Here is a 22,731-nt window from a genome sequence, read left to right as displayed (position 1 = left end):
ATATGATAATATTAACCACTGGTTATTTCAGAGAGGAAAAAAAATGGGGACACTATTGCTTCCATTCGGGACAATACAAAACAGAATTCGGGACCACTGGGGGACACAAAGAAAAAAAAGTTAATTTCGAGCCCTGCATGCGGCTTATACAAAGGTGCGGCTATTCTGTGGATTTTTCTTCCACCGCTAGGGGCGCTCTAACCGGAAGTAGAATCAAAAATAAGATAGACGAAAAATCAATGCAAAGAAGAATTAGCAGATCTTTAGCAGATAGAACACGCACGACAAATTACTAACTGGTAATTATTTTCAAGTCCAGCGAAGATGATTAAAGTGACTTGTGGTTTCAAACACAGGAGAAATGAAGGTAAATAAATACCGGTTATTTTCTCTTGGTTCTGTTCCGTTTTAATCAGCAAAGTTGCTGCCGTGTTAAAAGGCACTGTTCGGAAAGAATCTGTTCAGGTACATACATGTACATTTACAGTACAAAATCGTTCTGTACATGCAGTAAATATCTAATTTTTCAACATAGATATCTGCGGCTTATAGCCCGGTGCGGCTTGTATATCTTTTTTTTTTTTTTTTTAAATAGAGCGGATGCGGCTTATATACAGGTGCGCTCTATAGTCCAGAAAATACGGTACATACATTATATAAAAAAATAATAATCTCCATGATCATCAACTGCACAAAGAGACTACAAACGCATGTACTCATGCTAAAGCGTTCCAAACCCAGATGATGACACGCCTCGACATTGTGCCTAAAGTGTACTCGAATTCATCAAGGCTTCGCCCACTGGGTAAACTACTGTAGTACCCTGAAACCCTCGCTTTATCAGTTCATTCCTCTGGTTAGTGTGTACAGTACATATAAACTGGTTTGGTCAAACGTGTTTGCTATATAGCAAGCACGTTTGACCAAACCAGTCTGCAAATGAAACAAGGGCACATCACATCTTCAGACAGGAAATGCACGCCTGTTCATACTTCCTTCATCGCTCTTAAGAGATACCATACATCTGTACTGTCAGCGTCAGAGCGTGTGAGGTTCAGAACCCCTTGATGGTCAGAGTGTGTCTCATTGTTCCAGCTCAATGTGAGAATCGGTGCGTTTCCATGACGCTTTGCAAGACGTTTACTGTATTTGGGCGTGTCCCAGTGACTCGTGTGGCAGTCTGGGAAACCTATCTGGTTTTCACAGTGACTGAAACGGTGGAGGCAGGGAGGCTTTGACCAAATAACAACCACCACCAATGCTTTGAGTGATTTTTAGTCTTTTATTTAGGCTATATTCCGAGATCATGTTTAGTCACAGGGTAAAACAGTCAGTGTGAATAAACATGACGAAAACACAACTTCCTCACACAGTGAACGTCACGCGTTTTTGCATAGCTAGGAGTCAAAGAGAAACGGCCACGTAAGCCTGCTTGTAGTCTGATGCCTGCTGTCAAAATGCCCATGACGCTCCGTATCAAAACAGAGAAGCGCGCCTTCACACTCTACGTCGAGCAGAACGGAAGTGAGTGAATGAATCAGCGTGAACAGAGATCAATCAATGATGAGGTTCGTGGGTTTTCCCCCCCTTTTATGAAATCAATTTTGTGCCAAAATGTTCATACAATACTTTTGAAATATCAAACAAAAACGACAAATCAAAATACAAAAAAAAAAGTCAATTTTTTTTTAGACTGGCAAACAAATTATTCATGTAATCGTGCAAAATATCAGTCTATTACTCTTCAGAAACCTTTTATTTTTGTTCCGCGTCTTTCTCGGTTTTGTTTGACGTAATTTATTTTGGTTGCGATTCCAGCTCTCTCGTTTGCGCTCCCTGACTTTTTGCTTGCAGTTTTGGCACAAACTTCACGTGTGGGTGGGCTGTCCAGGAATGCATTCCCATTGGGTAACTTGTGTTTGACTGACGGCTACGCTCAGCCATTCCCTACTCGGATTCTGGCGGACTGTTTGACGAGTGACCGATCCATTGACGGTAAACGAGGATCGAGTGGACATACAACACATTTGTCCCGTACTTACACTTTGTTGAATTAATTCAATATCATAGTCGCCACTGAAGTCCACTCGATCCTTGTTTACCGTCAATGGATCGGTCACTCGTCAAACAGTCCGCCAAAATCCGAGTAGGAAATGGCTGCAACAGCCTCCAGGGGAATGGCTGAGCGTAGCTGTCAGTAGGGGTGGGCGGTTTGCATGGTATGATACCGTATGCGGTATTTTTTGGCCAACGGTAGAGAGTTTGTCTCATAGTGTGTACCGCGATAGCTCATTGCCTCCTCTAGTTGGCAGTAATGCATAGTTTGAACGCCCGCCTGGCTGCCTCGAAGAACAACAACAACGGCGACGAGTAGTGAAGAGACGGCAGCAGAGGAAGAGCTCGTGAAAAAAAGTCGGCGCAACATCAGTAATCTGGACATGGTTTGGATTTAAAGTGACGGATATTGAACAAGAAAATATGTTATCTGCAAGATATGCCAGGCGACAGTGATTGCAAGACACAGTAACACTAGCCTGGGCCCGCCCATCCCAAGTGTGACGCAACACGAGGGCCTGTTGCGAGCTTAAGGCCAATTTATGCTGACAATCCAGGCCTCGCAGACAGTGTCGCAGACAGCGTCTGCGTAGCCCCCCCACCTTCGCAGACGCTCTGCGCGCACCTCCCAAAAATTGTGACCACCGTAGAAGCCTCGCAGACAGCGCCACAGACAAGAGGGCTCTGATTGGTCCACTCTACATCCGCTGTACACGCACTTCCGCTTCCCTACTTTCCCAGTTTGTTTTGTTTTCACGACCGCCATTTTTAAAAACACGAGCGAAGATGGAGCAGCATGAAGAGCGGTTGATCGAGGACGTGAGGAAGTACGGACATCTATACGACTCCAGTTCTAGTCATTATAAGTAACCGGAGGATAAACACTCCACTAACCACACCCACCAACTACTCCTAGCGACTTCGCGCCCCCTTGCGTTGTGCCGGTGAATAACATCGCGCACGCCTATTCCCCCGCTCAACAATAAATTACAACTGTCTGCGAAAAGCTATCTGCGAAAGCCTTGTCGCAAGAGCATGCAGAGGCCTTTAGTCTGGCCAGGCAAGCTATCTACAGCTCTTCCAAGCTCCCGAAATATCGGGAGCCAATCAACTTTGAGCATCTCCAACGGCCCTGGGTAGAGGCATGTTCAAGGCACTGACGTAGTAGAACTGCGACCGGAAGCCATAGATTGTTTACAGAATCTATGCCGGAAGCGCTTCATTCACTAGAAACATTACGAACATGGAGCAAGTTCTCACTGAAAACGGAGCAAAGAGCAGCCCTGGAGGTATTTATTGAAAGGAAGGACGTTTTCGCCTTGCTCCCGACCGGCTTCGGTAAGAGTTTAATCTACCAGTTAGCCCCACCACGTCACATACGTCAGAGGAAAGAGTGATGTGATTGGTTTAAGCTTCGTCACAGCCTTTTCTGGCTTCGACCAGTAGCAAACTGAGGCATTTCAGGGAGGCGGGTCAACCACGCCTTTGGGAAACGGTTGGGCTTAATATCTTTGCCAGACCAAATGCTCGCAGAGCTTTGAAGTTGCGTTAGCCAGACTACGGTAACACAAGTAATCTGTTCAACCACCTCAAGACTAACCACACTATCGAATATGAAGAAAGCCAAAGACTGCAGCGTGATGTTACCGAAAAGAAAGGGCAGTCCTCGGATGGGAGAAAAACCACACACCACAAACCCGTTGGAGAGGCCAACCCGTTAGACTGGTGGAGGCTGCACGAGGCAAATTTTCCAAGAGTGGCAAGCCTGGCACGGAAGTACCTGTGTATTCCAGCCACCAGTGCGCCATCAGAAAGGGCATTTAGCACTGGTGGCAATATTGTTACATGCCACAGAGCTGTACTAAAGCCTGAGAATGTGGACAGGCTTGTCTTCCTGGCTAAAAACCTGCCATAAATGTGCACTGCATCTTATTTACTTGTTTACAGGTTTGGGTTCATTCTACCTCTAACATTTCTAAAGTGTATTTGCACTCAAGTGTTTAGTCATTTTCAATTTTGTGTTGATATGTTTGGTTAAATGAGTCCTGCTTTGTTTCTTGAAGTGTTTCATTGGATATGTCCATGTTATGTTGTTATTTAGGAAAAGAGAGGAGGAAAGCAGTGTCCTTTGCACTACCAATACGTTCAGACTGCAACCTGAAACGACCCATATCCGATTTGTTGTGAAATCCGATTTTTTTGTTAGGCCGTTCACATTACCAATTATACGAGACTTGTATGCGATCTCCAATATGAACGGAAAACGACCCAAAAGTGTCCCGCATGCGCAAATTGACACGTAATAAGCACATCTACGTAATACGTAAGAAAAAAAAAGCGCACTCAAGTTTGCAAGTAAAGCATGGAGATGAGGCGAGACCTGGCGATGTGGTTTTTGTAGCGGCGGCGGAACTCACACAATAATCTGATTAATGTGGGCAGCAGACTAATGAGACCGAAGGTGTCAAATTACTGGAAATTTCCAGAACAATCTTATAATCTTGTAATACAGGATGGTTTAAGTTATAAATCAGTTCTAGAAACTGTTTTATTTAAATCAGGCTAACAGATCAACATCCAGGTCCCTACCAAATCCACCATTAGCTTGATCAATTCTATAAAAGTCTATTTAAATTCTGAAAACTGTACAAATGTTGTTTTCTTCCACCAAAGAGGCGGGATTAGCCAACGCAGAATAGTGACGTTTGTCTCTTGTTGATGACGTGTAGGTCGCATGAATGCGACCTGTCCGGTCAGACTGCAGTCGCATGTGAAAATAACGGATATGCATCGGAATTAGGACCACATACCCAAGCGGCCTGGGTCGCATGTGAAAAAAATCGGATCTGTGTCGTTCAGGTTGTCAATAACAAATCGGATACAGGTCGCATATGGGCAAAAATATCGGATATGGGTCGTTTCAGGGTGCAGTCTGAACGTAGTCTAAGGTTCACTATACTTGCCTTGAAGTGTGTTACTAATTGGCACTAAAGCTGTTTAAAAGCTTGGTTCTACATCTCAGTTGATTATTTTTGCACTTAGAAAAGTACTTTACAATTTTGTGTCTATATGAGGAATTCGAGGAATTTATTTGAGGAACTTTTTTTTTTTAAGATATTTTTTGGGCTTTTTTCACCTTTATTGGATAGGACAGTGTAGAGACAGGAAATGAGCGGGAGAGAGAGACGGGGAGGGATCAGGAAATGACCTCGGGTCGGAATCGAACCCCGGGTCCCCGGATTTATGGTATGGCGCCTTATCCACCTGAGCCACGACGCCCCCTATTTGAGGAACTTTACCTATTCTTATGGCCCTTTTCCACTACCCTTTTTCAGCTCGCTTCAGCCCGACACGGCTCGCGTTTCGACTACCAAAGAACAGCACGACTCAGCTCGTTTCAGCCCTGCTTAGCCCCTAAAACTCGCACCGTTTTGGAGTGGGGCTGAAGCGAGCCAAGCCGTGCCGAGTGAGGCTGGGGGCGTGAGCAGACACTCCCCTGTGCACTGATTGGTGAGGAGGAGTGTCCTCACATGCCCACACACGGCCCGCGAGCACGCTGGGATCTGTAAACACCGTAAACCCGGAAGAAGAAGAATTACGAATTACGAGAATTTCTGAAGCCTTATGCGCCTCGCCTCATCTATACGCTCTTGCCAGTATCTATTGGCGTTGTCGGTGACTACAAGCCACAGAACCAAGACCAGCAACACTAACGACTCCATGTCCTCCATGTTTATTGTTTACTATCCGGGTCGTGAGACTACCGCTTAAAAGCTCACTGATGTCACTGTTTGCGCTGCTTAACGACATCACGTGACGTCCACCCACTTTCGCTAACTCCACCCAATGTGTCCACCCACTTCCAGCCAGCACGGTTCAGCGCGGTTGTAGTCGAAATGCAACTCCGACAGCCCCGCTCAGCTCGACTCAGCATGGCACGGCTCAGCCCGACTCAGCCGCGTTTGTAGTGGAAAAGCGGCATTTGTTTAAAATATCTTTTTTATATGTCCTGTGTTTTCTGTTTTGCACAAATTTCAATATCGCTGAAAACATCCTGATTGAAAGCTTTTACTTTTTGCTATGGTAACCACTAAGAAACTGTTCTGTTGTAATTTATATACAAAACTACAATACTGTGATGTATACCGTATACCGTCAGTGGCTCAAATTATACCGTGATATACATTTTTGGCCATAACGCCCACCCCTAGCTGTCAGTCAAACACAAGTTAGCCAATGGGAATGCGTTCCTGGACAGCTCACTCACACGTGAAGTTTGTGCCAAAACTGCAAGCAAAAAGTCAGGGAGCGCAAACGAGAAAGCTGGAATCGCAACCAAAATAAATTACGTCAAACAAAACCGAGAAAGACGCGGAACAAAAATAAAAGGTTTCTGAAGAGTAATAGACTGATATTTTGCACGATTACACGAATAATTTGTTTGCCAGTCTAAAAAAAAAAAAAAAAAAAAATTTGACTTTTTTTTTGTATTTTGATTTGTCGTTTTTGTTTGATATTTCAAAAGTATTGTATGAACATTTTGGCACAAAATTGATTCCATACCCTTTCTGTACGCATAGTTTCACAAGAAATAATTCTCAGCCTAATCACTGGCACAATGCGCAAATGAAAGCAACCAGCTGAAACAGAAAGCTTTATTCAAAAGAGGGACTAACAGCCCACCTTGAATCCTGAAGCCTTTAAGATCTCCACACTAGGGTTGGGCGGTATCCAAATTTTGATACCTTTAAACTGTCTGTGTTTTCCCGGGGTATACGGTATTACCCAGAAAAAAATAATATTTTGTTTCGGCCTACTGTGTAACGTGCGCCTATACCGGCGGACCTTGTCCAGACCTGCGCCTATGCCTCAAATGTACTATTTAAAAGCAGCATAGCGAGTTGTGTGCATTGTGGTATGGATTAAGCAGCAAAGCGAATTTTGTGCATTGATGAATGGATTAAGAGATATTTCAAAGCATCACGCAACTCTTCCTTCATCTTGAAAATAGCATTCAACTGTCGTTTACACATGTCTGCGTTGAAACGCCATTTGCAGCACTATTTCACCTACTCCATCAAAAAAAGTACACGATGAGCAGGATCATACCCTTTCAAGCATGGGAAATAAAAAAAAAAGAAAAAGAATCAACCAACACCCCGTTTAGACTGCGCGATAAACCATATTCTTCAGCGCAAATGAGGTGAACCTAATTCAAATGCGTGATAGCTGCACAAGGCAAAATCATATGGGCCCACGTCATGCCATGGCGGGGAAATTAATAATCAAATGGCCTTACCTTGCTGAAAACGTTGTCTTGATCACATAACTCCTTACAATTATTCCACTTAAATCCATACGGTTTAACACACCCAACAAAGACAGCAAGCGCATTGCTAATTCCCACCAGAAACCTAACAGTTTACGCTACGATGTTTTCTTCCGTTTCTTCAGTAGAGGACATTTCAAACGTTTATTACCCACATCCCAAATGTCATACGTTATATTATTTTACCTTGTTGTTACTCATGTAACCTACTCAAAACACTCAGATTGGAGGTGTTCCCCTCTCGCGCCGTGACCGTCTTCTTACATACTTTACACACAGCTTCATCTGTGTTTGCTGGCTCTCCCTTTTCGTTTGGTTTGAAACCAAAATACTGCCACACTGCCGATGTTTTTTTTTTTTGCCACTAACTCGTTATCTTGACTTGCCATCTTTCAACCGCGGTCTCGGTCTCTTGCGAAGCTTTCTGTCAGACTCCAAATGTCACGCAGGGTTGCCATGGTAACGACATAAACAACCCTGCACGCGATGAGAACTTCTTTAGGAAATTGATAGAATTAGTGAAAATACGATCACACAGTTATTCGGGATGATCTTCAATTTATTAATTATTTTATATTATGACCTCATGCACTCCATATTTATTTAGATATTATATATTTTTTAAAATGACGGTAATGAGACCGATACCGTTGGTACTTTTGGATACCTCGGGATACCTTCTTACCGTAATACCGCCCAACCCTACTCCACACATCAACTCATGTGCACGTGACGTCGTGCTTATTTTCCAAATCGGAAGTCCGCCATGTTGGATGATGATGAGAACCAAGATAGCGGCTCTTCACGCGTGTGCTGCTGCAATGCTTCATGATTTTCTTTCGATTTCATTGCCTTTGAAGGAGGACAACGCCTACTTTGTGTGCGGGATACAATTGCAGCAATAACGCTACTTGGGACAACGGTTCTTCAGAATTCCCAAAGTAATTAAAAATGGCGACAAAACGGATGAGAACGCCGTGGTTCAAAAACATACATTGTAAGGACTTAACTGAGGTAAAAGCTAATTACACCCGTGTGTGTGGCGACCACTTTATATCTGGTAACAGTTCATTGCTAATTAAAGCCATGTTTTCTGTTGATTAAATTTAGATTTAGCGCAAACGCTCTGCTTCTCACCCTGCAGGAACGCCGGCAAACCTACGTGATAAAACAAATCCAGACAGGGCACGAACGCTCAAATTAGGACACGATAAGATCAAGACGAAAACTTGTTTTGCAGTATCAAGAAGCAACAGGATAAATAAAAGATCTGCCAAGAAAGACAGATCAGAAGCAGCGCAAACCTTAGCGAGTTTGGAGAGATAAGAACAACGTGGGTCAACTTTGCCAGGTGAGATATTCGTGATGCCGTTCCAGTAACCTCGTTTTTTTTGGTAGAATGAGATACTGGGAACTATCGGCGTATTCAATCGCTGGTCATGAGGTTAAATCCTCTGTATAATCACACGGGTTTAACATATACGGGTCAAAGCCAGACATTTCAACTTTTTCTCTGAATCTTGACTTGGCAGAGGATGCCAGAGAATCATAATGTTTCGAGAAAGTTGGAGATGTGTCACAGTTGTTACACGAAGCGAAGAATTTGGGAACTGATGCTGCAAATCGCACAACTCTATCCCGTTCAGGGCTCAAGAGCGGCCTGGACCCTAAAATTCGAACTCACTGGAGTTCAAGACAGCATTCCTGCATATGACACATGCGCTTGCTTTTAAGGGTTTGGTGATCAGGTGTGGAATGTCCAGACGTTCGGCAAGTTATACTTACCTGGTCACTGCCCTCAGCCTGCGAGGTGACATCACTGGTCTCGTCTGCAGGCTCGGGTGAGCTGATCGGCTCGCTCTTCACCACCACTGGCATACGCTGTGCTTCTTCCTCACCTCCACCTTTCACTTGTACACCATCGCCGCCATCTGGATATTCCTCCTTGTGTGACAGCAAGAGAGGCTCCACCCTGTTCTCTCTGCCACCGTCTGATTGGCTGGGCAGCTGCACGTCCTCTTGCTCCGCTGCCCTTCTGTACGCTTCTCTCTCATCTGCTGCAATCACCACTATGTCCAGTTTGGAATCTTCACCTATGGTTTTGCTATGGGAGTCTGGAGAGAGAAGCTCCTCTCCTCTAGCTCCTCCCTCCTCACAATCGTCCACGATCCCCTGGGCTGGTGAAGGGAGGCGTGGTCTCTGGCGCGGGCTCTCGGCCTCTGGGCGAATCAGAGAAAACGTCTGCTTGCGCTTATGCAAGCGGCGCTGTGGGAAGAAAGAGTCCCGTTGGTCCAACAGTCCACTTCCTGAAACTGACCCCGCCCCTCGACTGGCTGCACTCCCTTTCTCTTCAGTTTCTTCATTAAGGGCGGAGCTAACTACGCTTAAGCCAAGTTGCTGCAAGAGGAACGAGCGCTGGAGGCGCGAGTTAGAGCCATCGTTCAGCTGCTGCTGCTGCTGCTCAACACGCGGACACCCGCGCTCCCCAAGAGGCGACTTAGGCAAAGTCCGAGTGTTCAGATAATGCTTACAAGCCTTCACTACCGTATTTAAATGCAAATGAGACGCAGCCAATAACACATCCATGACGTTGCTCTCTCCCAGCGTCAGCATGGAAGTGTACATCATGTCCATGAGCACTGAAAACGCCTCGGACGTCACGACCTCCGAATCCAGACGGATTACACTCACGTTCCCGTCACCCTCAGAGACACTAAACAGCGCACGGAAGTGCGTACTGCACGCAGCCAAGACGGCACGGTGAGCTTTAAAATGCCGGCTGCCCACCACAATCACGCAGTCACACAGTTGCCCATGGACACGCTGGTAGTTCAGCTGCTGGAAGATCTGCTCAAAGTGTCCTGGGAAGTCCATGATCTGAGGAAGAGGGAATTCTGTTACAACTTACTTAAAAAAAAAAAATAATAATAATCCACCCACCAAAGCATAATACTGCACAAATATATATTTTTTCCCCAAAAGATCAAGAAAGAACATTCCAAGGAGTTAAACTGGGTTTCCCAGATTCAACTAGTTTTTTTGTTAGTTTTTTCTTTATCACACATCTAATTTTTTAGGTTTGTTTACCTGACATGTTTCGATGTACGACTGTCGTCTTCCTCAGAGTGACACTCTGAGGAAGACGACAGTCGTACGTCGAAACATGTCAGGTAAACAAACCTAAAAAATTAGATGTGTGATAAAAAAGAAATAAACTAACAATATTCAATATAAGACATAATGAACGTAATCGAAAGATCAACTAGTTTTTATTATTATTATTATTTTTAAATATACACATACACACCTCTCTCAGGGTTCTAACTAGGCCTTTTCAGCATATCGGGCCAATATGCAATGTGCCCCTACTGCTACGCCCACAATATTGCCAACATGCCTGTAAAAGTTGTCACTATACTAAAAAAAAAAAAAAATAATAAAAATAAATAAATAAATAAATAAATAGGCATATCAGACGCTCGCTGGCCATGCTGTGAAAATTGTGCATGCAGATGCTCATCAAAAGTTTCCAAATCGGTCACTGCTTAACTCTTTAATATCAATAAAAAGCTTATAATTTCTGCTTTCCAAAGAAATTTATCTCGCCAAGATCTATTCAGTACTTTGGGAGTAACAGCAAGCTGAAGTTGGCACAACAGAGTAAAAACTCTGCTCACGTGATGTCGGGAAACTACCAGTGCTTTTTGAGTCACGGGAAAGCGGTCAGGCTCTCTCCCTCGCTTCTGATTGGTTTCCGACTGGATTACTCGTGAATGTCAGATAACTTTTATAGGAATGTTCTCTCGCCCTCACGGTTTCTGATGAAAGATTCAGCAAAATTTTCCAACAGCTAGTTTCGAGGTTATGCTTCATGTGAGACTTTGAAGTGAGCTTTCGTAGCTTTACCTACTTATTTTTTTTTCAAATCAAACTGATTCATGTAAATAAATAACCATTTTAGAACATAACTGCAGTTATTTTGATGAAAAAGAGAGATCTTAGTGGCCGGAATGAGATTTTAAAAAAATCGGAAGTCAGAAATGCGAGTGTCAATTTCAAGTTAATTAATTGGAATTCTTTATTGGATGTGGATCACACAGTTTTTTCGAGGTTTGCCTTGAAAGCTGTGAATATTATTTATATTCTCTCAAACACTAATAGGCCCTACTTTTGAGAAATACAAGGTCTACAGAGCACAAAGAGGGTATTAGAAATAATATTTTATTCCTTTTTTGAGTGTACCAATTTAATGTTTTTTACATAACTAGCATAATCAGGGATGCAAACGGCGCGCCTTTTAGCGGATGCCGCCTTTTTCACAGCTGAATCGTGCAGATACGATTTTTTTTTTTAGGGGGGGCATTGGAGTGTCTGATTATAATTTCATCAAAGATTCTGTATTAAAATTATTAAATAAGCAAATGCCGTTACAGTCCATGAAACATAGGAAGTATGAGAAGAAAACACGTGCGCAGCTTTCTGATTTACTGTTTTCTTCTCATACTTATACTTCCTGTGTTTCATGGACTGTAACGGCATTTGCTTATTTAGTAATTTTAATACAGAATCTTTGATGAAATTATAATCAGACACTCCAACGCCCCCCCGAAAAAAAAAAATCGGATCTGCACGATTCAGCCGTGAAAAAGGTGGCATCCGCCAAAAGGCGCGCCGTTTGCATCCCTGATAATTAATGCTAATTAAAGAGCACTCTGCAAAATAAGTTTTTCCAAATTTTGTATTCAGTGTAACCATCTACGTGCCTGCCAATTTCCATGGCTATATCTTGAAAAATAGAAAAAAAAAAAAAAAGTTAAGAAACATTTGACCTCATTCGTTAATGAGGCCCATTTTGGAGCATGTGATCCTCATACAGAATATTACAGCAGTTTTCTAAAAATTAAGCCGTTTTTCCAATCTTTGGATTTGTAATATCTCAAGAACGGATAAACACTAATTCTGTAAAAAGTATGCTGTTCAGCATTCAGTTCTGACTTCAATGACACCAGTTTCAAGCAAGTTGGATTGAATTTAAAATTTTCACCCGATATGCCTAATAAAAAGATTTGTCAATCTTGAAAATGTGGCCTTTTGTTTAAATTTTTCTTGTTATCCGCATGCGGCAGTGACTGCGTGCTGCCATGCAAATGTTCTACATTTGGACAGGCTCCACTCCCCGTCCATGTAAGCACCCAGCGCATAACTGCCCCAGTCGTTCTGTGTGGAAGTGGTCACTGATCGTGCCAGTCCGGTTTACCACCTTCCTTATGCTGTGTTCGCAGTAAAGTGCCAACCGTGTTAAGAGGCGCTCACGCGCCATGCACGTAATACATGCCGGTCCCCGAGTTAGATCTGGACAGTCATGTATTGTAATTGATTGGCTGAAGCTGAAAATAAAGCTGACAATTGAACATCAACTGGTTGTTTTATTCTTATTCCATAAATGTGTCCCTAATATAGTTGAATATTAATTATAATAAGTCTTCAATCAAAAACAATCAGCAACTTTTGTCAAAACAAACAAACAAACAAACAAACAAACAAACAAACAAAAAAACCCTCATTAAAGCTAGACTGCCTTTCAGATTTTTCAAGTTTAGGTCATGAAGAGAATTTTCCCCGACACCGGGTTATTTTTGTTTGTGCACTGAAAGCTACTGAATTCAAATCACAGACTTCCAATTTTATTAAAAATAGAACAATTAATGAATTGAGGGCCACGTGGCCCTAAATTCTCCACTATTTTTTCCTGCTTCACTGTGACCCAATTCAAGAAACTACATCATGCATGACGTGGTGGGCTTTCCCCGTTCACACAAGGCATTGTGGGATACAAATTTGAAACAGGAGAGAAAAATGAAGGACGCGAGTGTGCGAATGAAATGTGAACGACCGACTACCGTAATGGAAAGCGAGGAGACGGCATTATGCTGCAAAGGAAAGGAAACGCAGGACCAAACTAATAAATATCAGCGGTCAGCGAGCACCTCGGTGTGATCAGCTGTTCGTTTAGCGACAGAATGACGTAACTGTCCGTTCATGGTCAAGGTAAACCTGTAGATGGTAATAATGCAACAAAAGAAGGTGGTAAACCTGCGCATGCGCACGCACACACGGACTTCCTCGGTCTGCTTGACTGCACGAAGCAAGCGATTTCATGCACATTTGCAAGGGAATCCCTCAAATTAAATAACTCCCCAGCGACAGAATGGCCTGGGGTTTTTTTTTTGTTGAGATATTACAGAAATAAATGTTGCTAGGCAAAACAAACCTCACCTGGTAGCACTTATGATGAATATGAAGGAAGATATCGCGAAAAAATAGGTATCCCATGGGTACATGTGGCCATTTTATAAATAAAATAGTTTTCTGATCCCATGTCCATACAGTATAGTGTATATACATTTACTCTATGATGCAGTAACCACAAAAATAAACTATAATCCAAAAATGAACAATCACAGAAGTAAAATATACCAAGTGTCTGTACTTTATATTATTCTACTCTTACCGCTTACACTTTTCGAAACTGAAAGCTCCGAACCGAGGCTGACATACACACGCTGTCGCCATGACCCAAACTCTTATTTCCCGGAAATGGCCCGGCGCTAGAGCTCAGTGGAACGTGCTTTCCCTCTGTATTAAGCATAAACACGTCTGAAAGCGATTTCTTTACTCTGGTCCATTTATTTCGAATGGTGAACCGAGTTGTACACACTCACCGGCCATTTTAATCGGAACACGTGTATGCGCATGCGCAGTGTGCGACAGTTACACTCTTAAAGCCAATTTATGCTGACAGCGCAGTCCTCGCAGATGGCGTCATAGACAGCGTCTGCGTAGCCCCCCGCCACCTTCGCAGACGCTCTGCGCGCACCTCCCAAAAATTGTGACCACCGCAGAAGCCTTGCAGACAGCGTCGCAGACAAGAGGGCTCTGATTGGTCCACTCTACATCCGCTGTAACGCACTTCCGCTTCCCTATTTTCCCGGTTTGGTTTGTTTTCACGACCGCCATTTTTAAAAACACGAGCGAAGATGGAGCAGCACGAAGAGCGGTTGATCGAGGAAGTGAGGAAGTACGGACATCTATACGACTCCAGTTCTAGTCATTATAAGTAACCGGAGGATAAACACTCCACTAACCACACCCACCAACTACTCCTAGCGATTTCGCGACTTCGCGCCCCCTTGCGTTGTGGCGGTGAATAACATCGCGCACGCCTATTACTCCCCGCTCAACGATAAATTACAACTGTCTGTGAAAAGCTATCTGCGAAAGCCTTGTCGCAAGAGCATGCAGAGGCCTTTACAGCACGATGACGTAGTGGCTAGCGCCTCTATATGACGCGGTAGCCACAAAATTGATTTTGACCTTTCTGATGATCTTGACCGGATGACCCTCAAAATGTTGGAGGTTCTATTTGAGACCAATGCCCATCTATCCTGAAAGTTTCATGAAGATTGATTCAGCTGTTTTCTTGTAATATCGTTAACAAAGAAACCTGACCGAAAACAATACCTCGGCCCCTGATGGACTCCGTCCCAGGCGAGGTGAACACATAGATCACAATTACCAAATTTCAGAGGGAACTAAATTTCACCGATTTTACGAAATCAAAAGGCCATCAAGCTTTAATGTTACCAGAAAAAGTGTGACTTTCAGGGAGGCCTGAAAGTGCCAGGAAACGCACGAGAATGCATCTCAGAGCCTGTAGAGCCCGTGAGCTTTCGGGGACTAAGGCAGCCCCTGAACCCCTGGCTGTTATGACTGGTGCCACTACGCTGATATTTTGGTCTAGTTAGAACCCTGAGGTAGGTGTGTGGTTATATACAGTGGTATGCAAAAGTTTGGGCACCCCTGGTCAAAATCGCTGTTACTGTGAACAGTTAAGCAAGTTGAAGATGAAATGATCTCCAAAAGGCATAAAGTTAAAGATGACTCATTCCCTTTATATTTTAAGCAAAAACAATTTTTTTTAATTTTCATCTTTTACATTTTGAAAATGACAAAAAAGGAAAAGGGCCCGAAGCAAAAGTTTGGGCACCCTGCATGGTTAGTACCTAGTAACACCCCCTTTGGCAAGTATCACAGCTTGTAAACACTTTGTAGCCAGATAATAATCTTTCAGTTCTGACCTGGGGGATTTTCACACATTCGTCCTTGCAAAAGGCTTCCAGTTCTACAAGTTTCTTGGGCTGTCTTGCATGCAATGTTCTTTTGAGATCTCATATCATCTGTAGCCGCTTTATCCTGTTCTACAGGGTCGCAGGCGAGCTGGAGCCTATCCCAGCTGACTACGGGCGAAAGGCGGGGTACACCCTGGACAAGTCGCCAGGTCATCACAGGGCTGACACATAGACACAGACAACCATTCACACTCACATTCACACCTACGATTTCCGGTTGAGAGTACGTAGTTTGCTGCCTCTTCTCCCCAGCGTTTTCTTTCTTTTTTGTTTTCTTTAACTGTGCTTCTGATTTTTTTGGCAACGTGTTGCATATCCATTTTTTTTCTTTTTGGTTAATATCGGACTCTTCTTGTTTGGTTTTGACACCGGCTTTTTGCAATCACCTGTAGCTAACCCGCCTGCGAGCCCCCGCTTGACTTCAGCAGTGGCGAGTGAGTTTCCACCATTCACTACGCTGTTGTCTTGTTTTATGTGCTGGCTAGTCAAATTGCTTCCCTGCACTGTACTCTGGGTGTGGAACCGCTGGTCTTTTGGCTACGTTTATGAGCGGTGTTAGGCTAGGTGGCTTTGCACCTTACATTGGACTGCGTCTGTCCATCTATTTTTGGATTGTGACTGTGGGTCTGGGTACTGGTTTTGTGGCCCGGCTTTTACCCATGTTTTACACCTACTCGCCGGAGGAATTAAAAAGCCTTAGTGTGCGGCACCGCTTGGATTCCACGGCATTTAATCTGTGCCGCTCTGTTGGAATTGCGCGCCGCCCTCAGTACATTCACCGGCCTCCGTGCTCTCCGACTGCTCATTATGCTTCGGAGTCTTCCATACCCATCATATGGACTCGCAATCGGATTGCCAAGGCCAACAAGAATGCTCATGGAGTTAATCACAGTGTTCTTCGCTTACTTGGGAAACTGCAATGTTCTGCTGTCTCTGGATTGTCACCTGTGTTTCCTGTGAAGATTGGCCTTTTAAACTCCCGCTCCATCACCAACAAAGCGTCACTCATTAATGACCTAATTATCCAAAAGACCCTGGACATACTTCTGCTGGTGGAAACATGGCAACAGGCTGAGGACTATCTACATTTAAATATGTCTTCACCAGCTGGATAGACATATTTCAAAGCCCCGTCTCACAGGGAAGGGTGGAGGTCTAGCTGCAGTTTTCCGATGTGGTTTGAAACTTAGAGATTGTTTTTCACGATATGAAAAATATCTGTGAATATCTGGCTTTGAAAACCTCCACTCCCACACCGATGTTGCTGATCTTAATCTCTTTTTCTGTCTGAACTGAATGAACTGCTAACTGTAGCCTCATCGGTCTGTCATTCTTCTGGGTGACTTTAACATTCATGTTGATATTAGTTGCTCCCTTACTGAGGAGCTCTTGACTGTCTTTGAATGTTTTGGTTTAACTCAGCATGTTGACTTTCCCCACACATAATCATGGTCATATACTTGACTTGCTTTGCTCTACTGGTACAAAAATTGTATCTGTATCGGGTTCTGATGTCGGTTTTACTGACCACAAGTTGATTGAGTGTTCTCAGTGTGCCTTCTTCTAAACTTCCTCCGAGTTCTACTGTGTCTTTCCGTAATCTTTCTTCTATTGATGTGCATTCTTTCTCTGCCTCTCTCCTCTCTTCTTTTTGTAAATTTGCTGAGGTTTCCTCTCCTGATTCGCCTAGTAAACTAGACCCACCCGCCTAGCGGCCAAAAATATTTTTGCCTAGCGAATGGGTCTAGCCTCGCACCATATAAACAAAAACACCCCGGGCATCAAATCGTGCCCGCCAATCACAACGCAAGGTTTTTGTTTGGATTCTTTGGGCGGGCTTTTGCAGGAGTGACGACAAGGCTGCGCGACGCTGGAGAAAGCGCAGCAGGAAAGATGGCTACGGCTAGTGAACAGCGCGCGTTTGACTCCGCTTTGGAATCAGTTTTAGAAGAATTAGACTTGGAGTTTTCGTTGAAACATGAGCAGGAAGAGGCTCTCCGCTCATTCCTTTTCAAGAAGGGCGTTTTCGCTGTTTTGCCGACCGGCTATGGCAAAAGTCTGATCTACCAGCTGGCTCCGCTCGTAGCCAAAAGGATGGGGCTAGTTTGTGCAGTACGAAGAATTAATAAACACCTTTGAAACATTACTTTTTGATTGTTTCTTATTTTCCCGTTATTTTAAATTTAAGGGAAATTATTTCACCAAACACCACTAAATAAAAACTCTCAAAAACAGTTTAAGCAAACCCTTGAAAAACACTTGGAAAAAACAAGAAGTGTATGTGGTACAGACTCCAAACTTGTGGTCATTATCTCCAAACTTCTTAATATCTAGAACCTGTTTATTAATTAATACGCATTTTGAAAAATTATTTATTTCAAGGCCTCCCCCACTGCTTTCTGTCGCTCTGACTACGTCACAGTCACTGTTGCGCTGATTGGTCAGAGCGTTGGCCTATACGCACAGAGACAGTTTGAAAGACAGCGGTTTGTTCCTCCTACCCCCGTCGGAAATGTCTACGGATCGAGGCCAGACTAAATATTCACATTTAGTCTGGCTTGCCAGGCTCTCTCCTGATGATACAGTTGCTATCTACAATAATACTATATCTAACACAACACTTCGCTCCCCTTAAAACTAGGCAGGTATCCGCAAATTGCGCCTCTCCTTGGTTCGCCTCTGAGCTTAGGGCCATGAAGGCCAAGGGAAGGCGGCTAGAGCGCCTTTATAAGAAAGCTGGCCTTACTATTCATCTTTCACTCTTCTCTGAACACATCGCAAAGTATAAGGATGCTCTTAATGCTGCCCGATCCTCCTACTATGCTAACATCATTAAGAGTGGCAATCATAGACCCAAAACTCTGTTTAATACAATAAATAAACTTCTTCAGCCTCCTTCCTCAACCACTCCCTGTTCCCCTGCTCAGTGTCAGGCTTTTTTGGATTCTCTTTTGGATAAAATTGACAATATTTACCAACACTTTCATTCTGAAATTCATTCTTCTGTCCCGCTAGTAGCGCTTTCTCATAAAGCTGACTGCTGTCTCTCTGCTTTCTCTCCTGTTGATTCTTCTAAAGTATCGGAAATTATGACTAAGTCCTCCTCCTCCTCATGTCTGTTGGACTCTGCACCCACTGCACTTCTTAAATCTTGTGTATCTGCTATCTCCCCTTATATTGCTCATTTGATTAATCAGTGTTTTGCTTTAGGCACTGTTCCCATCTCCCTCAAAATTGCTTCAGTTACACCAATACTAAAGAAACCTGGTCTAGATTCTCTTTCACTGTCCAATTACAGACCCATTTCAAATCTCCCCTTCCTAGCTAAGGTAATGAAGAGAGTTGTAGCCTCTCGGCTTCATACTTTCCTTGCTCGTAATGATCTCTATGAACCCTTTCAATCAGGCTTTCGCAATATGCATAGCACTGAATCTGCTCTCTTAAGAGTTGTTAATGACCTCCTGCTCTCAACTGATGCTGGTCATCTCAATGCCCTTGTTCTCTTGGACCTCACAGCTGCCTTTGACACTGTACATCATGAGATACTCATCCAGACAGTCTTCTTTTGGTATTACTGGCTTAGCTTTATCCTGGTTTCGGTCATATCTAGCAAACAGGCAACAGTTTATTTTTATTGGTGTTCATAAATCATTCACTGCTACTGTTGCTCAAGGTGTGCCTCAGGGTTCTGTCCTTGGTCCCCTTCTTTTTATATTATATGTTTCTCCTATAGGCCAGATTATTTGTAACCATGGCCTTAACTTTCATTGTTATGCTGATGATATTCAAATCTACATCACTATCACCCCTTCCATAGCCTCTGTTCAGCTGCTAAGGACTTGCATCACTGACCTTAAGCAATGGCTGCATAAGAACTGCCTTAAACTTAATGCTGGCAAAACGGAGGTTCTATTAGTAGGTACCAAAAGACAGGTTCAGAATTTCTCCAGTTTTACTATTGATGTTGATCGTGTGACTATTCGTCCTTCCCAAGTTATAAAAAAACCTTGGAGTTACAGTTGTGCTCATAAGTTTACATACCCTGGCAGAATTTTTGCATTCTTGGCCTTTTTTCAGAGAATATCAATGATAACACAAAAACTTTTTCCCCACTCATGTTTCATGGTTGGGTGAAGCCATTTATTGATAAACAACTGTGTTTTCTATTTTTAAATCATAATGACAACAAAAACATCCAAATGACCCTGATCAAAAGTTTACATACCCCAGTTCTTAATACCGTGTATTGCCCCCTCAAACATCAATGACAGCCTAAAGTCTTTTGTGGTAGTTGTGGATGAGGCTCTTTATTTTCTCAGATGGTAAAGCTGCCCATTCTTCTTGGCAAAAAGCCTCCAGTTCCTGTAAATTCCTGGGCTGTCTTGCATGAACTGCGCACTTGAAATTCTCCCCAGAGTGGCTCGATGATATTGAGGTCAGGAGACTGAGATGGCCACTCCAGAACCTTCACTTTGTTCTGCTGTAGCCAATGACAGGTCGACTTGGCCTTGCGTTCTGGATCGTTGTCATGTTGGAACGTCCAAGTACGTCCCATGCGCAGCTTCCGGGCTGATGAGTGCAAATTTGCCTCCAGTATTTGCTGATAACGTGCTGCATTCATCTTTCCTTCAACTGTGACCAAGTTTCCTGTGCCTTTGTCGCTCACACATCCCCAAAACATCAGCGATCCACCTCCGTGCTTTACAGTAGGAATGGTGTTCCTTTCATCATTGGCCTTGTTGACGCCTCTCCAAATGTAACGTTTATGGTTGTGGCCAAAAAGTTCAGTTTTGGTCTCATCACTCCAAATTACCTTGTTCCAGAAGTTTTGAGGCTCGTCTCTGTGCTGTTTGGCGTAAATTTTTGTTGGTCTACCTGACCGTGGTTTGGTTTTAACAGAGCCCTTGATTTTCCATTTGTTAACCACAGTTTGAACACTGCTGACTGGCATTATCAATTCCGTGGATATCTTTTTGTATCCCTTTCCTGTTTTATACAGTTCAACTACCTTTTCCCGTAGATCCATCGACAATTCTTTTGCTTTCCCCATGACTCAGAATCCAGAAACGTCAGTGGCTGGATGAAAGATGCAAGAGTCTGTCTGGATCCCAGAAACTCACTCAGCTTTTATGCACACACACTGATTACAAGCAAACAGATCACAGGTGAGGACGTTACCTTTAGTAGCCATTCAAACCCATTTGTGTCAACTTCTGTGCATGTTATCAGGCCAAAATCACCAGGGTATGTGAACTTTTGATCAGGGTCATTTGGGTAGTTTCTGTTGTCATTATGATTTAAAAAGAGAAAACACAGTCGTTTGACAATAAATGGTTTCACCCAACCACTAAGCATGAGTGGAAAAGATGTTTGTGTGTTATCATTCATATTCTCTGAAAAATGGTCAAAGAATCAAAGATTCTGCCAGGGTATGTAAACTTATGGGCACAACTGTATCTTTGACTCCACCCTTACGTTTGAACCCCATCTTAAACTAAGAATGCTTTCTTTCACCTCTGCAATATTGCACGTCTCCGCCCTTTTCTCTTGGAAACCGATGCCAAAATGGTGGTCAATGCGTTTATTTTTTCTCGTCTTGACTACTGCAGTTCTCTCTTTTATGGTCTCCCTGCCACATTGCTCAATCGCCTGCAGTACATCCAAAACTCAGCAGCAAGAGTCCTCACACTCACCAAGCGCACTGCTCACATCACTCCTGTTTTACAGCAACTGCACCGGTTGCCAGTTATTTCTCAGATCAAATACAAAATCTTGCTGTTAACCTATAAAGCTCTTCATGGTTTCGCCCCTTCCTATCTCTGTGAGCTCATTTATTTGTACCGTCCCTCCCGCTCCCTCAGATCTTCTGTCTGTGGACTTTTGACTGTTCCATGTTTTAAACTGGCATCTATGGGTGGCAGATCCTTCAGTGTTGCTGCTCCTAAACTTTGGAACTCGTTACCACAATCACTTCGTGACTGTTCCACTCTCTCTTCCTTCAAAGCTAACTTGAAAACTTCTCTTTACCTCACACTTCTTCCTAGTTTTTTTTTTTTGTTGGTAACTCCTGTGTAAAGCGTCCTTGGGTTTGTGAAAGGCGCTATATAAATTGAAATTATTATTATTATTATTATTATTATTATGGTCAATTTAGAGTCGCCAGTTAACCTAACCTGCATGTCTTTGGACTGTGGGGGGAAACCGGAGCACCCGGAGGAAACCCACGCAGACACGACGAGAACATGCAAACTCTGCACAGAAAGGCCCTCGCCGGCCACGGGGCTCGAACTCGGACCTTCTTGCTGTGAGGTGACAGCGCTAACCACTACACCACCGTGCCGCCTCTTTTGAGATCTACCTACAGATTTTCAATGATGTTTAGGTCAGGGGACTGTGAGGGCCAGGGCAAAACCTTCAGCTTGTGCCTCTTGAGGTATTCCATTGTAGATTTTGAGGTGTGTTTTGAATCATCGTCTTATTGTAGGCCCCATCCTCTTTTTAACTTCAACTTTTTTACAGATGGTGTGATGTTTGCTTCCAGAATTTGCTGGTATTTATTCGAATCCATGCTTCCCTCGACCAGTGAAATGTGCCCTGTGCCACTGGCTGCAACACAACCCCAAAGCATGATCCATCCACACCCATGCTTCAGAGTTGGAGAGGTGTTCTTTTCCTGGAATTTGGCACCCTTTTTTCTCCAAACATACCTTTGCACATTGTGGCCAAAAAGTTCTATTTTGATTTCATCAGTCCACAGGACTTGTTTCCAAAATGCATCGACTTATTTAGATGTTCATTTGAAAACTTCAGACGCTGAATTTTGTTGGCTAGGACGCAGGAAAGGTTTTCTTCTGATGACTCTCCCATGAAGGTCAAATTTGTTCAGGTGTTGCTGCATAGTAGAACAGTGCACCGCCACTCCAGGGTCTGCTAAATCTTTCTGAAGGTCTTTTGCAGTCAAACAGGGGTTTTTATTTGCCTTTCTAGCAATCCAACGAGCAGTTCTTTCAGAAAGTTTTCTTCATCTTCCAGACCTCACCTTGATCTCCACTGTTTCTGTTAACTGCCATTTCTTAATAACATTACGATCTGAGGAAACAGCTACCTGAAAACACTGCTATGTTCTTGTAGCCTTCTCCTGCTTTGTGAGCATCAATT

At 43.5% G+C, this 22,731-nt stretch overlaps 1 protein-coding gene across 7 annotated transcripts in view; it reads right to left on the bottom strand.

Annotated features, from left to right (window-relative positions):
- The window catches only part of LOC132883242 (zinc finger and BTB domain-containing protein 5), a 32,024-nt gene that overhangs the window by 5,718 nt on the left and 3,575 nt on the right, over nucleotides 1–22,731 (bottom strand). For 5 of the 7 annotated variants that reach the window (XM_060916607.1, XM_060916605.1, XM_060916606.1 and 2 more), the window contains one exon: nucleotides 9,170–10,261. In XM_060916607.1, the coding sequence (XP_060772590.1) occupies nucleotides 9,170–10,258 (1,089 nt within the window). In that variant the 5' untranslated portion in view covers nucleotides 10,259–10,261. Of the gene's footprint in view, nucleotides 1–9,169; nucleotides 10,262–13,660; nucleotides 13,681–15,522; nucleotides 15,543–22,731 lie in introns of those variants that run through there. The other 2 variants (XM_060916609.1, XM_060916603.1) reach the window with 2 other exon arrangements.

This window comes from Neoarius graeffei, chromosome 3, assembly GCF_027579695.1.
Source record: "Neoarius graeffei isolate fNeoGra1 chromosome 3, fNeoGra1.pri, whole genome shotgun sequence".
Classification (NCBI taxonomy): domain Eukaryota; kingdom Metazoa; phylum Chordata; class Actinopteri; order Siluriformes; family Ariidae; genus Neoarius; species Neoarius graeffei.
Note: the sequence above shows the minus strand (reverse complement) of the source record. Positions and strands in the feature narration are given on the sequence as shown.